Source organism: Venturia canescens, chromosome 2 (genome assembly GCF_019457755.1).
Source record: "Venturia canescens isolate UGA chromosome 2, ASM1945775v1, whole genome shotgun sequence".
NCBI classification, from domain to species: Eukaryota; Metazoa; Arthropoda; class Insecta; order Hymenoptera; family Ichneumonidae; genus Venturia; species Venturia canescens.
The window spans coordinates 5,070,176-5,090,548 of NC_057422.1; the positions used below are offsets into that span (position 1 = coordinate 5,070,176).

Here is a 20,373-nt window from a genome sequence, read left to right on the forward strand (position 1 = left end):
TCAGAAATTTCAAATAATCGGCCAAGTTCACGGAGGTAGTTTTCTGACTGACCAAAACTTCCTTCAAGTTGGTACGACATTTAAAATTGTTTACAAAACGCTAGTGCAAGTACCTTTAACCTAACGTAAACGTATAAGCTTCGACTAAAGTGTAAATTGCAAATGCAATGCAGTAAATTATGTTTAATTATTCATTTCAATATTCGATAATTCTGAGACTATGATAAGCTTTACTTGTGAATAAATATTTCATAGTCTTTTATCATAAACAGTGAGAGCATGACTTTTCAGTTATAATGAGCAAATTGAAAACAAAAACTCAAAGTGGAAGTATTCACCGAGATTTTGTGTTGCAGGCCCCAAGTGTATAATAATATATCAGTTAAATAAAGTAAAACATAAGTGAAGAAAAACAGTTTTTGATTGTATTTATGAAGATATAAAAATATAGTAAAAATCATTTCAATTTGAGAAATAATGTTTTTTGCATGGAGTGGGGAAAGTGGTGACACTTTGTATACAGATTTCCATTAACATTTGGCAAAACAAATTTTGTTCAAGATGAATTCGAACAGGGATTATAATATAGCATCCAGGTACCGAACTATTCGAAAACACTTGGATAGTTTAGGTTATCGACAAGCACTTTCTCTAGATGCTCTTCCACTTATTGAAAAATTGTTGGCCGATTTAATACAAACGACTGATAGTTTTAAACACTTCAAGACTATAGCACAAGACAATGTAGAGGTAATGTTGCTATGAGTTTAGTTACTTTTACAACAAAAGCTTACCAACGGACTTTGCACATGAGAAATTTGAATATTGCGTAATGAAGTAGATGCACAAATCTTACAACAGTGTTGAAGTAACGAATAATTCTTTGTGTATGATGTTTCCAATGGGATGAGTTTCTTACATGTGGACTTGTTTTTATATCTTGGATATATACAGCGTAACAAGAATGCTTATGAAATAATGAAACTAAATCAAGAGTGAACTGAACAAAATGGATTTTAGATATACGCCCATAATTTGTCTCATTTCAATGTCACTCTTCTGAACGAAGATAAAGAAAACTTTTTCGATTGAGACACCATGTATACAACAAATTCAAAATCCCAGAATACCAATTGTGTGTATCAATTGTTTTTTTTTGTGTAATATCTGTTTGGTTAGCCGGATCAATGAATGTATCAGCTAACAAGAATATTGATGAAGCTTCAGCATAATTGATTGTTTAATTTCGAACCATTTGATTCATACAAATTTTTGCAGGCATGTAGCGAATTACAACTATCCATTGATCCTTATAAATGTGATAATGCACGGTTAGTCCAGGAGTGCAATCAGCTCCACTTGGATCTCATTGAGGCAAAGGAAGTTCATCATAAACAGGCAAAAGATCTCAAGAAAAAAATTTACAATTTAGAGAGCGAATGCAACAATTTACAATTGGCTTCGTCTAGAAATCTCAAACGTATCAAGGAACTTGAAACAGAGTCGGCGCAAAAAAGTAAACGGATACAGGAGTTGCTTGGAAAATGTTGCAAGCCTCTGATAAACAATGCAGCACTTGGTACTTCTAATGGAGATTTTGTGTTTTTAATATTATGGAATTGGTTAAATCCAACTGATAATAAATACAATGTATTAAAATAAAATATATTGAATTTTTTCAGCATCTAAAAAGAAGCCTTGCTATCCATTGCGAAAACCTTCTATAGAATCTGATCCTTTGCCCAGACTGAAAGGAAATTCTTTACCGAGTCTTACCAAAGTTGAACCGGGTGTTATAGATTTATTGGCAATGGCTGATCATAAAATGAGTTCTCTTAATCACGAGGTAACAGCACTAAGGGCAGAGTTATCAATGCAAACTGACAACGTTTATACATTAAAATCACAGGTACAGAGACAACCATCATTCTTTAATTTACAATCCTCAATTCATGGCATTCACGTCTGTATTCCTCCACTTCCTACTACCAATAAAATTTCACGTTGAATCGTTGATATTATTATTTGCTTATATTAATTCATTTGAAATTTTTTTCGTGCAGTTGAATGTAAAGGAGAAAGAGATATCAAGACTGAAAAAAATGTTAGAAGGTGGACGTCCTCAAAGTGCTGTTTCCAAGGACTGTTCTTGTAAAAAAGCTGATCAATTTAATGAACACAATGGATATGAGAAAAGCTTAGGTCCTCACACTATTTGTCACAGAGGTTGCGAGGCCAGTGAATTAAAAATGTTGCAACAAGTCAAACTCGATCTTGAACAACAATTAAGGGGTTAACAATTCATTCGAATTATTATGGAAAAGTTTAAGAAGTAAATGAATTGCATTGAATTTTCTTTCTCCAATTACAGAAGCTCTCGATAAGCAACATGATGCAATGTCTCAAGCGATGAAGCTAGCTGAGAGAAACGAAGAATTGGAAAAAGAACTCCGTGACATAGATCATATTGCATTGGCTGTTGAGGCTGATTGCAATACTGCAGTGAAAGAGAATAACAAACGCGTCAGTCATCTTCAGGTAAAGCGAGCAATCAAGTAATTTTGCGCAATTATTAATTACATGTCACACCAGCTGAAAATCGCTCATATTTTTCCAATTTCACTAAACGTTATTCGATTCATTGATCAATTAAAAATTCTCAAGTAAATATTCAAACTAATAAAATGAAAAAAATGGTTTTCTAGAGCTTAACACCCAGCAACGGAGTTGAGCATTTAGCATGTTTAATTAAAAAATCCCATCTCGTATCATTAAAATTTCATTGTTCCAGGAGAAATTGGATAACGTCATGACTCAAGTTCACGTACTAGAAGGTGAGTTAATGGTCGAACGTAGGTTAGCACAAGAGTTACGAGCTGATTTAGAAGCCGGACGTCTGGAAAACCGGAACCTCCAGCGAAAGCTTGAATCGACATTGGACGAGAAGAAGCAAATGACCGATCGTATCAACGAATTAACCGTGATTGGTAATGAATGAGTTTTTTTTTTTTTAAGAAATAACGAATTATTAGGTACAACCATTTAATCCCCTTCGTATCCTCAATCCCCTAGAACGTAACTTCACCGATGAGATCCGAAAGCTATCCAAAGATAATGGAAATCTCAAACTGGAAGTTTCTCGTATGGATTGTGCAAACAATTTGTTGAAAAAGCAAATACATGTCAATGATAAACCCCAGAACGTTTACGAGAATTCGAAGAAAATTAAAGAGAAATCTGAAAAGAACAATAAAAATAAAGGAAAAGCATTAATGAGAGAAAAAAACCCGGGTACAAAAGTCGATATTCTTCTTTGAAATTTCACTGTTTCGTAGACATTTTAGGCCTTACAAATTTTTTTCCCCATAAGTCGTATCCTATTAATGTAAAGAATAAAACTTTTCTCTTCCTTCAGCGTCTCGCGGTCAGCGTCGTTCCCATTCGCCACCTGTTCATGAAAAACAAATGGAGGCGATGAGAGATCAAGGAGATTCAAAAGATGATGAAGTCACGAGAGATTCGAATGTCGAAGCGAGCAGAAGAAATTCTCAAAAATTAAACATGGAAAAAGACTCTAGAATCAATCAACTTCAGTTGACGATCGACCAGATTCAGACCGATCGTGATTATTACAAAAACGAGTACAACAGGATGAAAGAACAATGCGCGAGAAATACGGAATCGGATAATGTGAGAGATTAGCTGTAAAAGAGATCGAGTGTCACAAGATAAGCATTAACATTTTGTTAAATTTTTCCAGGCGGAATTGTGGGGTCAAGTGTGCGAATTAAGACGCCAGCTGATTGAGAAGGAACACGCAGTGTTGGATTTGCAGAGAGAAAAAAAAGATCTTTGTCGAGAGAAGTTCGAATTGGAATTGCGATTGCAATCCGTGAAGTCGGATCGTAGGAACAGGGGAAATTCTTGCGGCCAATGTCGACTCGTCGGCAATTGCGCTTGTTCGGCTTCTAGATCGTCATCCGCTGGCGACTCCAAGGTTGATAGATCCTTTTGTGTCATTTGTGTCTCTGGCTTAGCTCATTTTGCTTATTTTTACCAAAATTGCCGAAGCGACCGCGCACTTAACATTGATGTTCACTCAATTATTACACATTAAGCAACACATTAAGATTTTCTTTTGTTTAATCAGACTATGCTGGAGCGAATAGAACGAGAACGAGATGCGGCAAGAGCTGACGTTGATCGATTGGTCGAAGAAAGAGACGCTTTACGGGAACGGCTCAAGGTATTAGAAAAAATTCAATAAATTTCACAATCGCTTGCTTCCAATTGTGTATTCCTCGTACATTGAGAGCATGTACATACCGAGCCGGCGCCATGTAAACACTGTACTGTTACCGCAGACGCAGTGCTCTCAGTTATTCTGATAAGCCCCGAATCAAATCTAAAACTTTGCTAATCATTGACCCACAAGGTGATCAAATGAATCTGACGAATATTTCATTCTACAGATAAACTCAAAAATTTCTGATACTCCACAGTGTTTTCACTGGAGCAGTAGATTTTATTGGTTATTTAGCATAAAAGGAATTTCAGACGGAACATGATTGACTACGTTCTTGTCATCAAAATATAGTAAATTTGGTTTAAAAGTGACGACATAATTCCGCATGGCAATGTTAGCGTAGTAATTTTTCATTCTAAACTTTCTCCATGGGATCAATGAATTCATATCGCATTCTCGAAGCACTAAATGACACGATTGGAAATAATATTCTTTGCAAACTACCGTGACTCGGTGAATAGTTTTTCGTGGCGTGAATATATGACGTGATTAGTAAACTACAAGATACTGCAAAAGTGTTTTAAAAATATTTTACGAACTTTCCATTTGATTGCTATGTGGTGCGGATATAGTAGATTTCACTTCTTCGTAAACGATTATGTAGGCAAAGAGACGATAATTTCCGGCAAATGTGGAATAAATCAGGATTTTTTATTGAGTTATTTCACTTTAATTTCACAGTCAATATTTTATCGAGTTTCTCAGATTGTTCTTGGTTGTTGAATTTTTAGAAAAAAAGTTCTATTTTTAAGTTCGTACTAATTGAGTCAGAGAGGAATAATTTGTAATGCATTTCTTCAATTATATTTGTGCATGCAAACACGATTGCATTGTGGTTGTTAAATTGGGCGTTTGGGCTTTGAAAACTAATCCCTCGAGATCAGCTTGCGGTGGAGGCGCATAAATTCGAGCAGCAACGGTTGAGGCAAAACCTATGTCATGTAGAGAATCGCTTGAGTCAATTAGAACGAGAAAGGCAGGATATTTTGCTTGCGCAGGGAACGCAACGAGCTACGATCGGTGGTTTTGAGGATCAAATTGAAGATCTTCGAGAAGAATTGCGTCGGACAAAACAGGAGCTCACAACTCAGCGTACCCAATATTTTCAACTGAGGTGAGAACGAATAGTAATTATTTCAATTGCTCCAAAGTTTCACTTGAATGCAGAATTTTTAAATCTGAGATTATGTAATTTCAGGACATTGCAAGATCAAGCGGATCAAGCGTTGGGCGATGTTCAGGGTCAGCTGAGTCAGACAGAAGCCGAATTGTACAAAACGATGGATCGAAATAGAACTCTCGAACAACAGAGGCTGCAGCTCGACAATGACGTGAAAGGCTTGAAGCAAGAAATAAATACATTGCGGGCAAATGTATCTCGAGCTGAACAAGAAAAAGAACAAATTTTGGTGAATATTGTGAAAAGCATTCACTGGAAATATTGGGCAGAGAGCTTCATGATATTCATTTCATCATGTTTTAACGTTGCAGATGCAGATGAACGAGAGAAGCGAAAGAATCGCGTTATTGGAGCGTGAGCTCAAGGCCAAAGAGCAAGAAGTAGCTTCGGTTGAGAAACAGTATCACGAGCTTCAGCAAAAGTATCAGTGAGTCTTGAAAATTATTTATCTACATTGCATGGTACATCATATAATTGATAAACTATACTAAAACGGTGGGTGTTGCAGAACAAAAATTTCTGAACTACGATATTTAACTTGTATAATTACAGTACGAAATATTTACAACGTGTAACAGAGTGAGGCACATGGAGGATAAATAAATAAGAGTTTTTGTCACACGTATAGCAACGATCGAGGGCGAATAGCGTTTCGATCGTTGAATCAGTCGAGTTCGTTTGTTGTTTCGTTGCGACATGACGTACGAGCTTAGCACACTTGTTCATTGCAACATTTCACTGTCTTGAGAAGTCTGTCGATCACAAATGTGTTCAAAAGTTGATGGATTTTATTCTTGCGTTTAAGAATCTGGCTAATCCGACAGCGGGTGGTTGGCAATTGCCACCGGAGCTCAGAACATTACTTTCGACGTCGTTGGGTTCGGAGCTGTCACTAATTCTCTTGTATCCCGGGCGGCACTCGCATCGAGCCTTCGATTTATTCGGTTCCCTCGGCTTCCACAAATCATCTCTCGATGTTCTTCTCGCGACTAGCCATTCCCCAGTGGTGCAAGGTCCTTGGGTATAAAGTTTATAACAAGTTTTGTTTATGACGACCATACCCGGGGTGTTTTCGCAGCTGTCGTTACCCTCGTCCGAGCATTTGCCCGAATCCTTAAGGTCGTTTGTACAGCCACAAACTCCATTGTAACTAATGCCATCGAGGGATGGTCTGACGTTGCTATCATACAGAACTATCTGTCCGTTGGGGCAGGGCCCTTTCGAGCCTATTTTGTAGCAAGTTTTTTCACTCGGAAAATAAAGCCTGCCCCGTTTGCAAGGGACGCTCACACAAGTCGTCGAGTTAGCGAGCATCTCGCCATAGTCGCATGGACCACGTGTATGCACGCGATAACAAATACCATTTTTGTATAACACATGACCGGGTTTGCAGGTACATTTGGCCCGGACGATCTCTTCGCTCGACGGGTTCTCCATCGTCGTCACGACGAAATTGTGTCCTGGTAAACACGGCCCTATTCCACCGAGCGGATAACACATTTTCGTTTCTTCATGGTAATGCGGCAAATTACTGTTGCAACCGCAGTAACCACCAGGCAAAAACAGTTCTCCGGGCTCCGTACAAGGACCCCGAGTATAGTGCTCGTGACAACCACCTCCGACACCGGGCCAATGATATCTTCCCAGTTCACCCTCCACGGAGCACGAACACGTCGCTAAACCGTCGTCTCCCAGGATCAATAGCTCACCACGAACACACGGTCCTCGTGTCAATTTTGCGTAACATTTTCCATCTCGTGGCCAATAAACGTCGCCTTTCGCCGCGCATTCCTCGACGTTGCGACACACACCCCATCTTCGTTTGGAACTGTAAAAAATCAGATGTTAGGCGCTTCGTTTTGTTCACGTTTGAGCAGCCCTCTCATCGGGCGCGAACGAACCATTATTACTCTCCAATCGTTTCGACACTTGACTGGAAATACATTGAAGCTTTTTGCATCGTGCCAAAAATTGCGGAATTAGGGAAAATCGTATTTCAACACAAAAGAAAATGTGACGCAGCCATTTTTCACAGACTCTATGCAAAATATTGGAAAGGCTTTTCCAAACTGTCTGATAGGTCAACCAGTGCACGAGATCACATTTCCGTTGATTTCGTTATGAAAGATGTTTTCATCGAATCGGTTGGAAATGTTCACATTTTCAATATTTTCCGAGTCATTGTGTACACAATAAATGATTGAAAATTTACCCAATGCTGCCGGGTGTTTCGGGTACCGGTGCGAAGTATTGCCCTCGGTCGCAGGACGCTTTTGAAAAAATGGGGTGACACAGAGCGTCTCTGGGTGATTGTACGGTACCCGGTGGACATTTGCACTCGGCGACTGTGCCACCGCCTTTGGCAGCGGGTCCCAACTCCATGGTTTCGGGACACGGTGCTCCGATCTGCATTTCATAAAAAAAGAAACAAAATGAAAGAGTGAGCGAATGTAAATTTGGGTGGATCGTGATCGGTAAGCTGTTGCAACCGATTTGCGAGGAAGGAAGAAACCACTTTCTCTCAAAAATACGCTCGTCTATGAACTCGTAAATACAGCGAGGCTGAAAACTCGTTGAAAAATTATTTTCACTGCAATTTTCTCAAGCGATGAATTACCTGAAATATTTTGTAACATTTTCCATCCGCCGGCCAATAGAGTAACTGCCAGCCTCGGGGTTGCGAGGCGCAGGGGTTACTCGACGGATTGGCCCAGGGTGGAGGTACGATCGCCGTTTTAGCATCCGCAACGAGAAGTAGGCAAAGAATGCTTCCCAGGCAAGTCTGCATCGTACTGAAACACGATTCATGCCATTGGTCTGAATATCCGTTTTCGACGAATAACTAAATTATAACTAACGAAGATCCAAACAAGAGCTTATCCAGTGGAAGAGTAAGAACGAAACTGAATGGCAACGATCGAACTATCAACGAGAAAATCATACCGCTCACGGTGGATTATTCTACTGAATAATAAAAAGAAACACAGTGTTCTTGACGAGTGAAAATACGTCGCGAGAAGCTCGAGCGTGGCGGATCACTCGTCACTTACTTTCGTATAAAACGTAAATGCTCCCCTCTATGTGACAAAACATTCTGTGAAGAGCGAGAGAGACAGACGTACGGCTATTGTAAAACGCCGGGTGGTAAACCTCGCGAGCTGGCCAGATCAAGTCAAATGACCATATGTACTTTCACTGTTTCGCTATGGCAATGGCATTGTCCCTGACGGCGGGGGCTGGAGTGACAGCACGCATATAAAGTAACGAGAATGTGCATCGTACGATGTTTTACACTCACGTGATACTTGTGCCTATACACGCTCGTTATTCACATTTAAAAAAATCAAAATTATATTTAACGTTGAACATATTATTGAATATATTGCAAAATATATTTCGAATAGAAATAGTTGCTTTTGAATTTATGGACATGAACGGTTGTTGGTTGCTGTAAAAATGGAAAATTATTCCGATTTGCTCTGTTATCAATATCGTTTCGTAGTATTCTTGAATGAGTTTTCATTCATGAAGAATTACGAAAACTCGAAATTCCACGATGATTTCCGATTTGATCAATTATTGAGTGCAATTCCAATTCAGTTATAAGTCCACAGGTTACGTCATCGCCATAATGGAATGTGAATTGAAAAAGGAGGAGAAAGAAAATATCAAATGGCGAGAAATACGGATCCAGGGGAGACGGACTTTGGCCTTCGACAGGGAAGGTCATTGCGAGTGAAAGTACACCGTGAGCTCCGGTTAGATCGACTTTGACTCGTCGCGTCTCGAAATATTTCGTCATCCAAAATCGCAAACTCGACGCCAAAGACGCTTTAGACACCGAAGACATTAGTCGATTCGTATTGAAAATTCTCGTTCCATTGAGGGATTCGGTGCAACATAATGACTTTCGCTAGAACGAGAAAAAAGCCAAGTTACAAAAACGGAAAAGTGGAGCGAATCGGGTCAACGAGTCGTTTACGAAGGCAGCCGGTTTTCGAGTCTCGTACTCCTTCGCAAAAATTTGTTACTCAATCGGTTAATTGCGAGCGTGCTAGTAGGATTTTTACGCGTGGAAGGAGGACTCGTTGCGTCAGTACTTTCACGTTGCGTCTCTTATTTTCGATCGTATACAACGATTACTTTATGACGAGATCTGCGTGCTCTATAATTTCAAAGAACATCGCGATATGTGCTATTTTTTGTTGCCATTCCACCTTCTCACTATTCTTCACCATCACTTTTTTCGCTTCCTCGTTCAAGTTTTACTTTCATGTTTTTGTTCTGCACGTAACACGCTCGTTCAGCTGTCTTGAATATTTTGAATTCACATAATTATGCTTTTCAATTCTCTCATATGTTCCTTAGGAACTATAAAAGTAAAAAGTAATATAAAAGATTTGATGGGCTCAGATTCAGTGAATTTTTATGGCTTTTCATTTTTCCACACACTTTTCAGTCAACCGGTAGTACTTTTAGAATTTTCTTTTTTATGACAGACACACGTTTGTGCATTTCATCTGTTCGAATCTCGGTTTCTCCGGATCGGAACTTTTTTAAATAATAAAATTGGAGTAAAGAACGCACTTTTACATGGAAGAGGATTATGAATCTGGAAATAATGATGGGAAAATAAGAACATGCGATTCTTTACGTCAAAATTAAGGGGGTTAGGATTGAAGAACAATGGAGATCTGACGAGAAGATGATCATTTTGTTCCAAAACAAAAGTTAGATGCGCGAGAGTATTTTTTGTTTTTTCTTACAAGTTTTTATTTGCTCGATAATTTGTAAGTTCAAGTGTCAAACGTAGACTGACAGTTTCGCGTTTTCGCCAACAAATGGACACCGGCCGTGATCATGAGGCTATTTCGTTGGCAACAATCATGACACCATTTGTCCATAAATTGTTAGTGCACGGGCACGAAGCGCCGAGCATCGTTTACGACGATAAACGGTGGCTTTTTTTTCATTTCGCCGCGAGAAAATCGTTTTTTAAAGTATAATCAGTGTGCTTCCGTCTACTTTTTTGTTCTCTTCCTTCCTTAAAATTCGCGAGTTTTTGCCTCTCGGGCAATCCGGTCGTTGAATCCTGTTTTTGGACTAAAATAATGGATGCTTGTTATCATGTTTGTCCTGCCTGCTGCCCCCCTTGTGGCGATGACGTTAGGTTCAGGTACGAAAAAAACGACTCGTCGAACCACCTTATAGAATCCATCGGAAGAAAAATAACCCGGTGAACATGCCTTTCGAGGCTATTTTTGCGAGATTTCTGCCAAGGCAACCGAGAATATGAAATTGCGAGGGTCCTTAAGCCCATTGAAAAATGTCTCTCGATTATCAGGACGTTTGACCTCTTCGGTGATTCATAGATTATCACGCGTATCGAGAGATTGACGAAATCGTCGCTTTACCCACGATTTTCATTAGAACATTTGCACATTAACTGTTCACAAATGAAATTCATTTTTCTACCAACATTAAAATCCAAATAGCATCGAACTCAATTCACATCTTTTCGGGACAGCGTCCACAAAATATCTCAACTTCCTCTCATGATACAACTCAATGGAGAACACTTAAAAACTGGTTAAAGATAAGTGAGTTCGTCTCCTTCGTCCTCGTGTCAATTGCACAGCGTTTACAAGCGGTTACAAAGTTTTACGTAATGTCATAACATTTCGGAATTTTTCATATTGCATCGCTCCGTAATCGCGCGGTGGGTGGTGAGCGCGAATATTGCTTCTGGTAAACCATAATTTAGGAAACTATTGCGATAGATTTTCACGACTTCCTTAAAACTGACAACTACTGCTACTTCGAAACTAGTCCAGTTTAAAAAGATCTTCACTTTGTAGAAGAATTTTTGATCAGCACGAACAGGTAAAACGCTTTCACCGCGCTTTGGAATTCAATTTGTTACTTACAAACGAGACATTTTAGGCTCAATAAATAATCCAATGTCGAGTGAACTCGAGAGAAACTTTCACATGACGGTTTAATATTGAAGAGAATAGTATAAGAAGAAATCACTGGAAAAATCGAATGGGAAATATTCTATTTTTCTGAGCCGGACGATTCGTTGATTTTGAGAAAGGTGCACTAGGCGAACCGAGCCGGAGGGATGTTGCCGGTCCAAAATTCCCGTGTAGACTGAGTCTCGACGAGTGAAACACTTGAACGCGACTGTGTTACACTGGTTACCTAACTACAAACCTCGACAACGAGTTCTCAAACTGAAAACTGTCGAACCCAACGGGGACTCGACTATAGTAGCAGCTCACACTTGGGGGATCTTGGATCCTTAACCCCGTCATATTCCATTTGATGTCGAAACGTCTTTCTGACGCGGGGCATAAGAGAACGCGTGTAATTCATCGCAATGACGACGAGATCCGGGATATTTGCAGGCATTTCATGATTCGTAGAAAATTGGAATATTGCGATAGGGTTTTCCCGATAAGTAAACTCCAACATACCGACGGCGTCCTTGGCCCTGTTCGAATTTCACAATTCTCTCGATCCACGGCGATCGAATCATTGAGAAATCCGGTTGAATTTTTTATCTTCGTATTCCTCAGGAAAGAAGAACTTTGCGAATGAAACATTTGGAGAATTATTTTTGCCAAAGGATAGCACAAAATTGGAGGAATGAAGAAATCAAATCAAAATTTACGTCGTAATTTATTTTTTTAACAAAATTTCGCTAGTTTTTTAGTATCAATCGCACCTCATTTTTACATCCATATATATTTTGCTTTTTTCCACGTATTTCAAAACCTTTTATCAAACAGTCGCCAGCTATCTATTAATTCTATTACGCAAACGTATTAATCAAATTGAAATAGACTGAATTATTGAAAGTTTCAGTCGTAACGAATGCGTAGATTCGTACGAGTAAAAAGTCCGATTTTTTCGTGTTGTTTCGATCGATCAATGTCCCACTATAAACTTATTGTTCCACGTAAGTTTTCTGTGGTTTCCTAAATAAACCTGATGCCCATTTATACGAAAGAATGGTTGATTATGACCAATGAAACGTGTTCAGCATTCGAGTTGACGATCACGAGCGTCAAAAAGTCATAGAAAATTTGATCCACTCGGTAGCTTCTCAGACGCGAGGAGAACGAAATCAGATAAATGCGTTTTTCTGATTGAAAATTTGAGGTGTGTGCGAACGTCGCTTTGTTCGATGGGTGATCCGCGTTATGATAATGATCCACGCACTGTCGTTAAATAATTCCCCCTATTTTCAAATGCAAATCGAATTTTTTATGGCTCATAGAAAAGATTGTTCTTTACCAAATTTGGAAGAGGGCTCGAAGGAGAGAGAGAGAGAGAGAGAGAGAGAGAGAGAGAGAGAGAGAGAGAGAGAGATAAAGAAAAAAGAATAAGGGGACATGTATATCTGTAACGAAACGTTCACTTTGTATGCGTTGACGCAGGAGCGGTATTGCGTGATGTTCTCTCGTGTCGGTACTTCGAGATGCAGTTAAAATAAAAAGCGAAGAGATAAAAAACAGTGCCGGAGCCACGAGCCCTTCGAGTTAACGGTATTAAAATAAGAGACTCGAGAGGGATCTCCCGATGGACGATACAGACGTAGAACAGTCTCCTTTGTCCTCGCGTCGTTTAGGAGTGCACGAGTGTCTCGTGAAGCAATCGCGGAGTAGAATAATAAAGAGATCGAGGGATCATTCGGGGCGATGCACTCTGTTCGTGAGTCACGGGATACTCCTGTGTCCCTCCCGTTTCTCTTTTTCTATTCCTCCTTCATTATCTCTCCCTCTCTTGAATCCTGCTAGTTTATATTTTTATTTGATTTTTTCGATATGTAATGCATCTATTTTATTTCATTATATTTTATTCCAATTTATTTCATTTCTTTCTCGGATCTCAGGCGCTGGACTCAACATTTTTTGTAATTTGTTTTATTTTCCGCCTCTACTTTGTATTATTGTTTTTCTTTCTCCTTTCGTAATTAATTATTGGTGGTTGCTTTCTGATTGCATTTTTTTTCGGCATTGTTGCCTAAAAGTTCAAATAAGGCAATAAACAAACGTCGTCGTCATCTCTTTCTATCTCTTTCTCTCTCTATTAATTCCTTTTTGTCCCTTTCGTTCTCGCTTTATATGTAGAGTAGCCCGGCTCCACGAATACGATCGAACGTACGACTCTCTAATTCGAGACTCATTTCCATTGTAAAATATCACACGATTGTCGATATCATTTGAATGTTCATAATGAAATGTCAATACGTTATTATCCCCATTCTTTCTCTTTCCTTGTCCGCTGTAACGCCCGCTCAATTCCGGCACGGCGAAGCCCGCAAATGCGTAACTCACCGCAATTAGATACTCCCGGAAGTTGGGTGAGGATGAACTTCCGCACTCACCCTGGTCGTTTGTTTTCAACCGTTACGCCAGGCATCCTTAAATAACCATAAGATATTCAACGCATTTAAAAAATCGTAAAAATGATGGATCGATTGTTTCTGTTATTTATTCATGGCGAACACGTCAATAGCGAAATCGAAATTTTCGGCGTTTTAGAAGTCGAGATTCCATAATCTTTCGTAAATTCTTTTCCTTGATTGTTTTTTTCCATCCAGGTAACAAAGACCAAGAAGTTGGCCCAGTTGAAAGGGCTTCGACTACGTCTGCTGTCTCGTGTTATTAGTTTGAACGTAAATGTATAAAACGCTTGCGAGAAAAAAGGTTTCCAAGTGGCCCCCTTTCGTTTTCACGTTATTACTGAAAGTAAAATGCAGAAAGAATTTATTCCCGTGGTCTCATCCATCGTCATCTGGGAGTCTCCAAGGATTACCGCTTATCAAGGCGGTCAGTCGCCTCTGCTGGTAGATTCACTTTCTATACGGTGCACTCCACAGACTGTTTCCCCCGGGCGCGTGTACATCCGTATAGCGGTATTTTTATAGTTGCAGCAGGATCGAGGCGTCGCAGCATCCGTTCTCGTGCGCGGCAGCGAGCGCTCGATTGCACCGGGTCTTTCGAGCGATTCATCTAATCGTTACGAGTGACTAAGGATTCTTCCGCTAATCGACTCCGGCTGGATAATACTCGGAGAAACTTACACGCGTAATGATCGGATTCGCTGCTCGTACAGCGTTAACAAAAAACTTCTCGAGTCCCATTGTGCGATCCATTGCTTTATGTTTGAACGCGTACAGAGCGGTTGAAAGCAGGAAATACGTAACGTCGATGATACATAACTTTCGTTTGATTTCGTCGTAGATAAAGAGCAGTCCAAATGCAAAGATTCGCGTAACGTAATTTAAATTGCTGATAACCTTATGAAATGTTGATTAACTAGAGATTCCAGCACATATAGAAATTCCTTTATTCAGGTTTGCCTATAACGAGTTTACTGACTCGATCCGTGAACTCGTTCTCCCTGCGCGGCGAGCAGATTAAGAACGAATGAAAAGGTAGCTACAGGAATCTGAGAATTTTCGTTAAAAGGAGTTTTAAGGCCAATCGATGCCTCGTGGCATTTGTAACGCGTGTTAGTCCCTCTTGGATTTTCACTTTCGCGCAAAGACTCGCTGCCTTGCATCGAGACGCCTTCCTTTTTTCTACTTCATCTTTTTGTTACATGCTCGGAGGCTGCAGCCAGTACGGGCTCAGCCGAGACGAGAGAAAGTCACTCGCTTATGCATGCACGATTAACGTCCTCCGGGCTGTACTCTTCTACATAGAATCCCCTCGTCGATTTGTCTTAGTTCTGATCGATTCATCATGCGTTACGCAATTCGTAGCAGACTCGAACCAGTTTTTTTAAATTTTAGTCGTTCAACGCCGCTCGGATGCACCGTTTTGGAAACAAGAATTTCAGTTTCCTCGTTCAATCTGCCGCACTCTTCGTTCACGTTTGATTATACAACTTGTTTTTATTGTTATTATCATTATTATGTGCTACCACGATCATGAGAAAAACCGCGTGAAAAACGCTTTCCCCTTCGATGACCAACGGAGGGGATTTTTCCTCTCCTTTGTCCACACTTGACATTCCGTTCTTCTGGTTCTCGAGATCTCCAATATGAAACGACTTTATTCTAAATGATGGCTTCCGCATCCGCAGTTTTCCGAACAGTTACGGAACCGGCCTCACCGGATTCCATAATTGGATTCAACCACAGTAATTTGATCATGCAGACGATGGCCTGGGCGTAGAAAGGTGGAATTGAAAAAGGCTTCAATCGTAAATGGTGTTAACGGCGGAACTTAGAAAGCGACGGGTCCAAACTTTGACTTTTCTTTTTCGGAACGATTAGAGTCCCTAAACTTTTATAATGTACGAACGGATCAGCCGGAGATAATTGCTGGGGATCGAGATTGAATACGCTTAATCATACGCGGGCGAAGAGGGAGACGGAGATTGGTTGTTACAGAAATTAGCTGCTCGGGAACGGATTACACTCGGTGAGATTTGAAAACTTAAAACGCGTTATATTTCGGTGGAAAGTCCCGAAACAGGAAAGTTCCTGGACACTTGGATTGCATCACGAAAATAACGATCTCGTGACCAAGTTCGAGCGACTCACGTTCGATTGAGCAATTTTACGAGCAAGCCTCTCAATACGTGTTTATCAAATTGATTTTTCACTACACGCGCTACACCGCGTGCACTGCCCTTGTCCCCTTTTTCTACCAACGAGTTTATGTTGCGTTAGCGATAGCAAACGGGAATTCAATTGATATAACGATCGTCGCTATGCGCTCGTTGAATTTCAATTGACATTGTGATATTTAACTCGTTTTATCGACTCCGAGTTTACGAAAGAGTCGAAGCTGAATAATTATTTGCGCTGTTATTATCTGCTCGAATGCTCAACGGTTATCCAATTGATATTCGTCTCGGTTTTTTCTTCTAGAATGTGCGTCGATCAGAGTGCCGAACAAGAACGACGTCTTCGCAACATGCAGATGGAGATGGAAATAAATCAACGACAATTGGCCGCTGCGTCTAACGATCGCGATAACGCAGCACAGGAAAATCGACGACTCCAAGATGATTTGGCAGCGGTTACTTGCGAAATCAGGACTCTTCAGCGTGAGCTCGAAGTCTCGCGGGCTGAGTCTTTCGATCTTAAGAGACAACTGCAAACCTACGTCAGCGAAGTTCGACGAGCCGAAGATTTGATAAACAGAAAAGTTTGTCTTTTTCATTATTCTATGGGGATAGAAAAAGTTGATTAGTTTTCGTACTTTCGCCTTTTCTTGAATTGCCTTGAATGGTTAAATGGAGGAAATAATGTTGAGATATTCCAAGATCGTTTATCGTTAAAAAGTGGTTTGTACACGAATTCAAAGGCTAATTATAGCTTCGGCATGATTTTCTAGACGCAGTCAATATTATTTTTGATTTTACAGCGATGAAAAATGTGAGGCCTTGATCCATCGAAGCTACTTTAATCGACTGTTGGATTGAAGAACATTGGTTAATTGATTACGACTGTTCCAGGAGAATGAGAGAACTGAGATGTTGAATCATTTCCGTAGTCTGAGCCTCGAGGCAACGGTACTGGAGAACAATAATCACAGCTTGGAATCGGAAGCTGCCGAGGCACGAGGAGCTCTTCAATCAGCTCGTGATCGTGCCTTGGATCTCGAACGACAGCTTGCCGATCGAGATTGTATGATAAGAGGATACGAGACCCAAATTACTGAACTGACCCAAACTGTAGCCAGCCTCGAAACTCAAATAAGGCAACAAATTGAGCAGCGCCAACGAGCAGAGGCCGATTTGAACGCGGTGCGAGACCTTTGCGTCAAATTGGATCAGCAGAAAGAGTGCCTTGTGAAAGAACTCGGTGACAAAGAGGCGATGAAGGCGCAGGTATTGTTCCTCCGTTTCGCACACTCATCGCTTATCATAGCCTTTAAAACATGAAAATACTCCAATGAGGAGGAAGTACACAGACACAAAAAATAATCACTTTCACTTTTCACTCTTTTCAGTACGAGGCACAATTAGCCAGGCTCAAAGCTGAACAAAATATGGTACAAGACCAAATCAATCGGGATCACGTGACTGTCGAACGATTGCAGACACTGCTGGACCAAGCCAGACAAGAGTCCATGGATAGTCAATCGGCTAATCAAGAATTACAGTGCGAAATGTCGAGACTCAAACAAAAAATGTGCGACTTGAAAACGAAATTGTAAGATCATTACTTTTATTTATTTTCGAGTAGAGACAACATTTTTTCATTTTTATCCTTGTTTATTGAGAACTGAATATGTTTTTCTTTCGCTTAGATCGAACGAATCTACGGAGTTGAGACGTTATCAAAATCAAGCTGCGGAATACAGCAAACAGATAAGCGAGCTCCGAAGACAAGTTACGAACGAGAGATTCGATCGAGCCAGAAAAGACGAGGAGCACAGGAGGTACATTTCATCACTTTCTTTTTTACTCTGTTAGTCTTTTATATTTTTCTGTCATCTCATGCTGAGCAGTCGAGTTCACATCCGTTAGACATTCCCATGTCCAATTTCATTCTCCCTAACGAAGCAGAATGTGTCTGTGTGGAGACTCCACTAAGTCCACGAGAACCGAAAATTTCGCGAGCGATTCCTTGCAAGGAAACGTACAGCACAGACGCTTGGATTGTAGCTCGATCAACTTACAAAGCGGTTCGTCACCAAGGTAGACACCATAATCGCCCCTTAATTGCGAATGTACGTTGACTTTATTGACAAAATTTTTTTAAATAGTTCAATAAATGTACGAGCCTAAGAAAATTGCTGGAATTATAGTACAGTGCCGCTATTAGAAACATCTTTCTACTTCATTCTACGAATTGTGACATTTTGCGGCATAGCGAATTTCATTTCTTTGCTGAGCTATTTCCGACTCGAGAAATCAAGCGAAATGACGAGACCTGTCGGTGAAAATTCTCTATTTTCCTCGCAGACGAATCATGGTCTCAGAAAATTGACGATCCCTCGTCTTTTGCCACAAGAGTGATTGTTTCATGAAATATTAGTTGTTTTGGAAACGAAATTATTCAAGTGGAACAAAACCATTTCTGTTATACTCGTGTCAACGTTATGAAGCGTTAATGAAGTATCACTAGCTTATCAAGGTCTCAACTTCTCATGCCTAGCGCGAACGTCCATCCTAAAAATACAGTTTCCTTCCACTCCAAGATTTCCTCTCGACTCGCATGTTTTTACGTCGTATTGTTAAAAAACATTTTTTTTCAAACTTGGATTTAAAAGAAGTTGCTAAAAAAATGTTGTTGAATATACCAAAGTGAAATGACGTTTAATTGAAATTTTCTGTGGTTACAGATCCCTGAATTCCACGCCAGACAGTTTTAACGTAGATTTAAACGTCGTTATCTAATAAAATAAAAGAGAAAAAGTTTGTGATTCAATAAATCGTGCGCTTGATTAAAAATACAGATACACAGAAAGCGGCAAAGTTGAGGAGTATCGTTCGCGGATTGATTTGAGAACAGAAGCCCAGAGAACAAACAGGTTTGACACGAACAACTTGAGCAAAGCTTCACCGAATATAAATTGCAAGTGTACGGATCCCAACGGTAAAATGTACAATGGCACGAAGCCTCAAAGTGACATTAATCCTGTCGCTCATGGAACTCATGCAATATTGAATCCAGATATGTCCACGGGCTCAGCGAATCGTAAGGTTGGAGAGTCATCGGAAATCGGAACTTCGGAGTCCCTGGTAACTCGTCAGGAAGCTACTTGTAGTGGTTTGTGCATCCGTGCCAAGCTCGAGGAAGGCGCGGTTCACAAGGACATAAGAGTTCGAATTTCTAATTCTTCGGCGTGCAGTCAATTGCAAATGGATCCGAACAAAACTGCTATCCTCAAATTCTGTACACCACTGGTGGAGCAAAACGCGAATGCACCATCGTCATCGGTCAACGAAGCTGCTGGCAACAGTGAGAGGCGGAATGAACCTATATCGATATCGACTGAGGATAGCAAGATAACGAAAGACAATGAATCGAGACGTCGGAACGAACAATTGAGCAGAACCGATAGAAGCTCACGAAGCATCGATAGCACGATCGATTCTACGAAATGGCGAATCAGACGTGATAGCACATCGCGACAAGGGTTGGAAACTTCAGGTTTATCAAAAAGAATAATCGGCTTCATGGAGGACGACACCTCGGGTTATAAAACATCGGAATCGTCAAAATGCTTCTGCTCAACATTTGGAAAATGGAACAGTAATGAAAGCGGAGTAACCGGAGATAGATTGAGAGAACTTGTGGAAAATGAAGACAGTACAATTTTGTCGAGAGAACGCAGCAGGAGTTTATCCAGAGGGCGGCATTACGAGAAACAATTGGATTGTGCTAAATCAAATATTTCATTTCCCGTTCGCGTTGATTACAGCGAAGCAACTTTAACCGCGGCTGATTTAACAAGGCCCGAGTTTGTGAGGATGCTCACGGAAGTTAAGGAGCACACGCGCAATGTGGAAAGAGAGTTGTCGCGAATGAACAACGCGATGAGGAATACCAGTTTGAATGGGAATCCGTCTGACACCTTCAAATTTGGAAACGAGAAAACCAGAACTCGGGTCTCGAGCGACTCAGTCGACAAACATCGTGTTTCAGTGGATGAGATCACCGCTACAGAAAATCTAAACGCTTCGGCCACTCCGGCGTCAACGACTGGAATTTCTGGAAAGGAAAGGACAAGTAAAAAGAAAAAAGATACAACCGCAACCTCCGAGGTCAACATTCGCCTCGCGCACCGAGACTCGGAATCTGATCCAAAAACATCGGGAATATTCGACGCCGAGTCTACGAAGAGAAGCGAAGAAACAAAAAAGAGTAACGATGAAAATAAAAAACTTAGTCGACGAGGCTGTGATT

At 40.4% G+C, this 20,373-nt stretch overlaps 2 protein-coding genes across 4 annotated transcripts; one reads left to right on the forward strand and one right to left on the reverse strand.

The window, feature by feature from the left end:
- The first annotated feature begins 46 nt into the window (after positions 1-46).
- Positions 47-18,935, forward strand: Cep135 (Centrosomal protein 135kDa). 2 transcript variants are annotated; one of them, XM_043411671.1, is made up of 17 exons: positions 47-750; positions 1,279-1,579; positions 1,683-1,909; positions 2,064-2,292; positions 2,372-2,538; positions 2,792-2,987; positions 3,416-3,690; positions 3,761-3,997; positions 4,151-4,246; positions 5,191-5,420; positions 5,505-5,715; positions 5,798-5,913; positions 16,381-16,660; positions 16,971-17,345; positions 17,468-17,670; positions 17,768-17,899; positions 18,806-18,935. In XM_043411671.1, the coding sequence occupies exons 1-17, from the start codon at positions 562-564 to the stop codon at positions 18,858-18,860; spliced, it is 3,519 nt and encodes a 1,172-aa protein (XP_043267606.1). In that variant the 5' UTR covers positions 47-561; the 3' UTR covers positions 18,861-18,935. The 2 variants fall into 2 exon arrangements, with proteins under 2 accessions (XP_043267606.1, XP_043267607.1); XM_043411672.1 differs by having other exon boundaries at positions 5,305-5,420.
- Positions 5,915-11,704, reverse strand: LOC122406285 (multiple epidermal growth factor-like domains protein 10). 2 transcript variants are annotated; one of them, XM_043411677.1, is made up of 4 exons: positions 11,414-11,704; positions 8,104-8,278; positions 7,699-7,892; positions 5,915-7,314 (listed from the first exon to the last, which is right to left on the reverse strand). In XM_043411677.1, the coding sequence occupies exons 1-4, from the start codon at positions 11,422-11,424 to the stop codon at positions 6,258-6,260; spliced, it is 1,437 nt and encodes a 478-aa protein (XP_043267612.1). In that variant the 5' UTR covers positions 11,425-11,704; the 3' UTR covers positions 5,915-6,257. The 2 variants fall into 2 exon arrangements, with proteins under 2 accessions (XP_043267612.1, XP_043267613.1); XM_043411678.1 differs by lacking the exon at positions 11,414-11,704 and adding an exon at positions 8,430-9,280.
- Positions 18,936-20,373: the final 1,438 nt, after the last annotated feature.